Below are 8,970 nucleotides of genomic sequence, written 5' to 3' on the forward strand. Positions count from 1 at the left end.
TTTTTCTAGCGGGAGGATGAGGGCTTCCATCATCATGTGAAGCTGAACCACTAGTCATGAACATAGGCCAGAGCCTTAGCCGTTCCTTGTAAATGGTATATTGGCAAGTTTACGTTTCTCCTCAGACCATTTAAAAAAAATTTGGGGGTCTTTTTACTGAACTTTGGCTTTTTGGATTTTACATGCCCTCTACTATCACATTGGCCTTGGCAGACGACGTTAATGGCATTTCATCATCTATGTCATGACTAGTGGCAGCAGCTTCAGCACTAGGAGGAAGTGGTTCTTGATCTTTCCCTATTTTACCCTCCAAATTTTTGTTCTCCATTATTTTTCTGGAGTTATATAACACAATATGCAGCACAGGAGCACTGGACATATGGCAGCAGAGGACACCACCACTGTGAACGGTCACTGGACTGACTGATTCACAGGACACTACCACTGGTCTGATGCAGGACAACACAGCAACACTGTAAGGGACTTGTTATTATTATACAGCAGCACTGGACATATGCAGCAGAGGATACCACTGTGATTGGACTGATGTAGCACAATACACCACCACTGAACTGATGCAGCACAACACAGCACCCTATACAGCAGCACTGGACATATGGCAGCAAGAGGACAAAACCACTGTGACTGGACAGATGCAGCACAAGACACGGACACTGAGGACACTGAGAGAACCGAGACACGTCCTCTCTGTACACTCTCCAATGCCAGAGTGAAAATGTCGGCGATACATGACTCCTTATATGGAACCCAAACCCCACGAGAATCCGACCCTGGGATGATGAAGTTTTTCCTCGTTCTGGTTTCCGATTCAGGCAGGAAAACCCGAGCCTGACTCGGATCCGGACTCGGGTAGGGAGGTTTGGTAGGGTTCAGATCTCAGGGATCCGAACCCGCTCATCTCTAATAAATAAGTAACATTATATACAGCTCCCTTGGAAATCCCACTATATATATATATATATATATATATATATATATATACTGTATATATATATAAACATATATATATATATATAGAGAGAGAGAGAGAGAGAGAGATTTACCCTTATCTTGCACTGTATTTGGGCAGCACCTCTTGAATAACCCTTCTGCTAGAATAGGGTTCTGGATATTGTGATAGAAACAAATTCAGAGGGAGCTCAGATTTAATCTAATTAAAATTCAAATTTAAATCAACAACCAAATAGACATAGTAAAATGTATTGCACAATTAAATTAATCATTCAAAGTGCATACTTAAAACAAATTCAACATACAAACCCCTATGTAGCTGACAAATTTTGTGGGCTGATGTTCTTAGAAGAGAATTGGTCTCTATACCCAACACGTATCGTCCTATGTGGACTCCATCAGGGGAAATCGGTTATAACTGATATGTTAAGGATGAAAAAGGAGAAAGAACAACAATTATACACGTATACTAGTATAATTGTTGTTCTTTCTCCTCTTTCCTCCTTAACATAAGTTAATTCACATGAAGCTGGTGTTTTGGTACAATGTTCAGCTGGATAAATAAAGTTTGAGCTCCACTATGCCACAAGGGAACCAGTCAGTATCTACTGGAAATTTACCTTACTAACTTACCACATGTATGTTAATAAGGCAACCACATTGTATGTGATCTGACGTGTATACCGCTATGAGTGAATACTGAAACCGTGGCAGGGCATGCTGTGATGTGTAGGTCCACCACAGCTGGAGGACTGCATGTTGAGCACTATTGCTCCTGGAAAAGAGTCTTCAATGCTCACTACTTTTATAACAGAAGTGGGCAGATATGCATTTCTCAGGATGACTTATGGAATGTGTTCTGTAAGTGAGGTCTTTCAGCACTGTATGTAGAACCTATTGGGCTTTCTATGTGAAATAATTGTGAATTACACTATTACAACTGTAGAATATTCTTCCCAAGAAGGATGAGGTTGTTGAAGATCTTCTCGGCAGTGAACCTTGTACACCCAAGGTTGAGACTCATAGTACTCACCAGCAGGTCTTATTGCCTATAATAACGCATTTCCCATAAGGCGAGACTTGTCTACTGGTACTGGGATGTCACCAGGACTTACGCAACTGGCGGTAGTATGAACATAAACTTTACAGCTGGAAATGGTGCTAACCCGGGGGCTGGACACGAAAAGACAGCGAAAGAAGGTCTTTAAGAAAACCTAAAAAGGTATTTACCAGCTAAGACTAATTCTGAGAGACAAGGGCTCCCACTGCAACCAACGACTATGACTAGTAGGGAGTTAAAGACAGACGTTTAAGATTGTAAGCAGGGACTTCTTTCCTCATGTGCCTTTCCTTTTCTTACTTACACTATCTTATACTCCATTCTCCCTTTGATGGCACCTAACCCGGGTTTTCTATACCTGTCCTATTTTGTCCTGTACTGTAAGTGTGGTTTTCTTGTTTGCTCATTTTATTGTGTACTGTGTAATGGGTGCTGCGGATCCCTTGTGGTGCCATATAAATAAAGGATAATAATAATAATAACAACATAACATATAGACAAGAGCCAATGGGAATTGCAGCCAATCTCTCCTAATTAGAAACTGTCTGCAGTTGTGCTGCTGCATGTACACCAACCTCCTGTAAATCTCTCCGAGGAGGCTTCCGGCTTCCCCGCTCCCTGGTAATCCTATCCGCCACATAAGCCCAGCGTCCTGGTTGCCATGGAGCCGGTAGCCCGGGAGTGGATGTTTGGGAGCGTCCCACTCACCTAGTGATGACTGGACACTGTGAGTCACAGTGCATAACAGACATTCTAATATAGGTTTCGCTATGAAAGAGCATAATGGCCATTGCCTGCATCTATCTAGGATTGTTTTGGATAGCAGCCCCTCCTCCTCCTCTATGTTGTTGTTTTTGGATCTCTGTCCTTCTTTGCCCTACTTATCGAACTGACAGTTTTTGGTGGTGTGCTTCTCTGGGGTCAGTGCTATGATATCCCATGAGTCCTTCAGCAATTGTATGCAATTCAAGTGTGTCAGGACTGGCCTGCTGTTAGAAGCTACCAAGCGCAGGGCCAAGAATGCTTTTATTGGCTTAGTATGTCTGTTGACATTGATCACTGGTTACAAGTGACCTCATACTGCATGCGGTCCCTGATGGCATATTGTTACAGATATATTTGATTATATATATGGATTTTCATAAATGTATTTTTATTGTACGGTGTTAGGCACCTAACCTTGATACACTGTCTTGCACACACATACACACACCTAATTTGAAAGGTAAGATTTAGATGATATGTGGCTGGTGGTGGAAACCTTTTCCAGCTGCCTGTCTCTTTGCCCATTAAGTACTCAGTGGTCATTGTTGTTCAGTTTGATATTGGTGTTTTGCGGAGTAAAGATAAATACTACAAAGCTGCAGTCTCCTGTCATTTTTTTACGATTTACTGCAATCTACACCCACAATCCCACAAAAGTAGATGCACAGTATCTTTATGGAATACCAGCCAAACTTGCAATGAGTACATACCCAGTAACAAAATATTGCATATTTGTATAATTAAATATTCCATGAGGTTCATAATTGACACCCAATGACTTCTATATGCTATCTTTTTTGTAAAATCCTACAGTACATAGAACCCCATTTTAATATCTGAACATTCATGCAGACATATACATAAACATTGAAAAGCTGATGCTAACTTAGACATACACCCATGTGTATCTTGCATTTGTTTTAACTGCATGTTCTCTGGAATCATGTATACCCAAGTATGTGTGACGCAGATTTGTACACACTACAGTTGCATCTTGAAATGAAAGAGCTTTAACTGGGCTGTATTGGCAATTGGCAAGTAGGCCAAGTCTAGTGAGGGCATGTCAATGGATTACAAGATATGCTAAGTCAGCTGACGCATCTTTCGAACCAAGGCTAGGGCTCATGCAAGTAAGGATGATGATGATGACTGGTATCAAAAGAAGTGCATGGACAGGGGTAGCTCAATTTTCATTCCACTCTTCACTGACTTCCCCGATGTCTAACAGTACTAGCACAACAGTCCACGGGCCAATAGAAATTGTGACATAAGCAGTGGTGACCAAAAAGGCCAGAATAGGCTCTAACATCACAAACAATTCAATTGGCATTGTCCATTCAGTGTGCCACCATTTACTGTACAGTTACACTGTGCTTTATCCACAAACTGACAAAAGTATTGTTTTTGCATTTTTAATTGGTAATGTGACTGTTTTGAGCATAATTGTATGCATTGGTTACTGTTGTGTCAACTATATCTGACTGTCCTTTGCTATGTATAAGTAGTGTTAGCCATTACCTTATTACACCTTCCCTAAGGGTGTAGATAACTTCAATGGACACAGCTCCTAGTGTACGTTACTTGCACAGTGATAATAAACACATATTGCAGAAATAATCAGAGACTACAAAATATTTACAAAAATGTCATAAGAAAATAAAAGAAATATATCCATTTTCTGCTTTGTAATTTGATTGGATTTGCACAAACCTTTTACAGATGATAGATTTAAAATATGTTTCATCTATAAAATATTTAACATTATATTGACTGTATTGTTACCCACGTACAGCATTTATCTATAAGCACAGACAGTATAAGACACATAGTATAGGACAACGGCCCCTAAATTCATTCACTTTCTCACCAGTTCCAATGATCGTATGTGTGAGGAGAAACTAATGTTCTACTAGCATCTCGCCTGAAGTAAGTGCTTCATCATAACCCACTATATTTTATATACTGCTAGTTTATTTATCTTTCAGACTTCCTGCAAACTTTCAGACTTTCGCATGAAATGATCCATAAACTCTTTACATACACCAAAAAGTATAATATAAAATATGGAACTGATGCTAAACACGTTTTCAATGACAACATACCGTAATATATGTAATATTAAGTATAAAATAATTACGCCGATAAACAATTCAGTAAATTGTAGATGTTATGTTTGAAAATATCTAAAAATGAAGGTTATAATTAATGTTCTTTCACTACATCAATAAATGCAATAACTTATTTTAATGATTCTTAGGGAGTGAGATTTCATATGGAAGTTTTATTTTCACTGCTCAGGTGTGTTAAATAATAATAGTATTTAAGAATAACTTACGCTAGGTAAATTGAAAACAGGCATAATTATGCTTGTAAATTATGTTATATATATACATATATATATATTTATATATACACACACACACACCAACATACTGTACTATCTGACATGTTGTAAGTATGTTACCAGATTCTTAAAAATCACAAATATTTAAATACAAAAATATTAATTAATTTTGAATTTAGTCATTGACTTATGTAAAGACTCAATTATGATGCACTCTGTGTCTGAATATATGCAGGAATAATGGCATGAAAAGTATGGCTTTGGACTTAAAGTTCTTTATGACCTCAAATCTCTATTATCATTTTAGTCCTGGTGCGAAATTAGATTATAAAACCATTGGGACATTAATTCATGTCACATTAATTATTCATAAGCATTGCTACATAAAATTCTAAAATAAAATAAAAACTCAACTGAAATAGCCTTCTGACACTAAAATGCAGTTAGGTTTCCTCCATACACACATTTTATGAACCAACAAGGCAGTTCTGAGATGTGTTATAACAAAAAAGAAGAGGAATCATAAAAATATCTAAATTTCTAATATCTAAATTTACAAAAAAGGACAATGCTTTAATGTGTATGTTTTTTTTACTGGATGATAAGATAAAAACATATACAGTACTCAAATAGTATCAGCTAGCCCATACACAGTTGTGGTCATGCAGACTGGGATTTACAAAGTCTGAGTACAAACTGGGTTTACAGTCAGTTATGTCAGTCATGTGAAAGTGATCTTTTCTAATTAAACCAAAGTGCCCTTTGTTCAGCTAAGTACTCTTTTAATCATGATCAAGATATTGATTTAAAACTATCTTGAATTGACATTTTTCAGCCACATGGAAATATCAGCTTGACTGTCAATTTTGCTTTTCAAACTGGCAATAAATCATTGGCTAGGTGTGTGTGTGTGTGTGTGTGTGTGTGTGTGTGTGTGTGTGTGTGTGTGTGTGTGTGTGTGTGTGTGTGTGTGTGTCATAGTACTGCTACCACCATCATCAGTGATAGGAATATTGGAAAAGCAGGGGTGCTAGTGTGTGTGTGTGTGTGTGTGTGTGTGTGTGTGTGTGTGTGTGTGTGTGTGTGTTTTGAGAAATCATTTTATATATTAATGGCCATGCAATGGAACTAACCAATTTTTTTTAATAAAAGTGCCAATAATTCTAAAAACATTACACCTGTTGTGTAATTGATAAGCATTTCACTTTATTAATTATATAAACAACTTGTTAGTTTAGATCTTACACTCTAAAAAGTGCATCTGATTATTCCCAATTTGTTACTTAACAATAATCTTCAGATACAGTAAGATTTATTAACATTTCATTATCATTTAGTAATATGATTGCAATTTTATGGCAAGCTACTAATGATTTATAATAAACCATTTAATTTACTTGTATCTATTCTGTATTTTTTTAAATCCACCTTTACATGGGATATATTTAATACCTATATATATATTATGCCTATAAAACAGTCCCCTGCATGCTAATTACAGTTTGATAACATTGCACAAATATGATTGTTTGCTACAAAATAAGAGTGACATGAAGATCATACCTTAACAGGAGTGCAGCTTCCCAAAAGTAAAACCCCGAGACTGCTGTTAGGATGCACCTGATCCGGGCCATGGTTTGCTGCGATGGCCTGTGAAATTAAAATCATCAAAGTGATAGATGGCTGTAGCAAGTAGCAAAGAAAGAGCAGGACGTGTAATTCAGCACCTAGGACAGCTCCGGCCGGAAGTCTCTGTAATCCCAAATGAAAAGCGAAGCTTCACCCTAGCACTATAGTGCCGCAACTAGGGGACATTATCAGAATGGAGAAGAAAATGTTCAATGCATGTGACCAAAAAATAATAATATATATATTAGATCCAATGTAAAAAGATGGAAATCAGAAGCAGAAGAGAAGTACAGAGTCCACATCAAGCGGCTGCATTCCTACACACTGAGATCTGTGCCCAGGCTCTGTTATAGGAGGCTGGACTGCGGCCAGGGGCTGGACACACAGGCGTGCCTGGCAGCAGCCAATGAACATGATCATTTATTGTATGGAAGGAAAGGGAGCAGAAATAACCGCTTCCATAATGCTGATACATACACGTGGTTCCAGCTAATAAAATGCAATCGTTAAAGTTCCCTACGTGGTTTGCACGCTGTAGTGTTATTGAGTAAACTGCCTTTTGCTTAAAAATAGTATATAGGTTTGATGCTCAAGCTTCTCTCTAGATAGTCTACCACAGGCAACAGCATACGTAGAAGCCGATGAAAATATTTTGCTTTACCTATGTTTCTTTTCCTTATTACATAGGTTATAGAGCAGAATCAATACGTTTCATTTATGCATTGCATACATATGGTTGTTATTTGAAACTGTCACCTGCTGTTTCGGGCTACCTCGGCTCTCACACTGATTAAACCACAGATATGCATCAGTAGGAGACAATAAAAGGAGGGGAATGTCGTGGATATCAGTGACAGGTTCAGCCCTGGCTTTGCCTTATACAGCCTCTTTCTCATTAGCATGCAGCTACACATTGTACTTGTTCTCTCAGCTTGCTCGCAGTAAGACGGCTGGATGATGTACAGTACTGTACGTTACTTTACATTCCCTGCTTTTGCAAACACATACTGTTATATTTTATGTTCGTTATGAATTGCAACGTTTCATGACAGCCCATTCCAGTAGGCTTACAAAATGCCACTGATTCCCTTATGCCATTTGATACCCTTTTTTCATCACAAAACATTCAGAGGCATTCTATAACCAAACTACTGTAGTAATCACTTCTGTAGTCTAATGTTCAATAAATTAATAATACCTTTTTTTTCATAAATTAAGAGCATATTTGAAAAAACATCCTGTCAGGGGCATAACTCACAGAGGCAATGGAAACACCTGCCTCTGGGCACCAAACCCTGATGAGGCACCTGCATGTACAGCAGCACCTGTGTGGTTCTCAACATGATCCAAGTGTGTGACCACTACTCTTCCAATGGAACTCTGCAGCATATCTGCTGCCTCTGCAGAGTTAATTGACTCTATTCCTGGAGCAATGCTAACACCTGCAGTAAGCGGGGCTGTAATTAGGTATATGCCTGGTGTGCCCAGAGTGCATATCCAATGCATAGTAAGTGTGGGTGGAGAACCGGCACCCCCGCATCCCATCATGACCTGGCACCCATGCAGTGACCCTCAAACATTCCCTCTAACTCCATTTTTTTTCTTAGGGTACATCAGGGCCTGTGAGTCCTCTCTCTGGTCAGGGCTTGCACAGGCAGAGGATGTGGGAGCTGGCACAGGTGGGATAGGAGACTCTTCTGGCTCTGAACAGCAACTCCCTGAGTTTGGGTGGAATCCTCAGTGTGGATATTACCTCCGTCATTGGGCTCCTAAGTCCTCTCCACCAGGGGTCCTTTGAGGCTATAAATATGGCTGTCTGCATGACTCCTGCGTTCCACTCACTGTCTTCTCCCATAGTCCAAATGAAGTCCATGCCACAGGGTGGAGTGGAAAAGGTATTGCCTGTGTTCCTCTGGTCCCGACTGCTGCTCCGCGTTGTCTCCCCCGCGATGTCTCCTCCTAGGCAGCCTCCTCTTTTGGCACAGGCGAAGACAGTCAACCTAGTGACAGGGGTCCTTTCTTTGCTGGTCTGACTGTGGCAGAGATTTTCTGGGACTCTCTTGCTGGGTGCTCTACATGGGAGCTGAATTCATGATCTGCTGCTGTAAAACTGGACTGTTACCATCCAGGGCATCCACTGGGTATTCTCACCAGGAACCTCTGGCTCTCCATCAACGATCCCTCCCTCATTCATCAGGCA

General features: G+C 39.5%; 1 protein-coding gene across 1 annotated transcript in view; it reads right to left on the minus strand.

The window, feature by feature from the left end:
• GLRA3 (glycine receptor alpha 3) overlaps window positions 1-7,098 on the minus strand; it is a 334,324-nt gene extending 327,226 nt beyond the window's left edge. Inside the window, exon 1 of the mRNA XM_063920651.1 lies at window positions 6,705-7,098. Coding sequence (XP_063776721.1) covers window positions 6,705-6,775 — 71 coding nt within the window. The 5' untranslated portion in view covers window positions 6,776-7,098. The remainder of the gene's footprint in view (window positions 1-6,704) is intronic.
• Window positions 7,099-8,970: the final 1,872 nt, after the last annotated feature.

Source organism: Pseudophryne corroboree, chromosome 1 (assembly GCF_028390025.1).
Source record: "Pseudophryne corroboree isolate aPseCor3 chromosome 1, aPseCor3.hap2, whole genome shotgun sequence".
NCBI lineage: Eukaryota > Metazoa > Chordata > Amphibia > Anura > Myobatrachidae > Pseudophryne > Pseudophryne corroboree.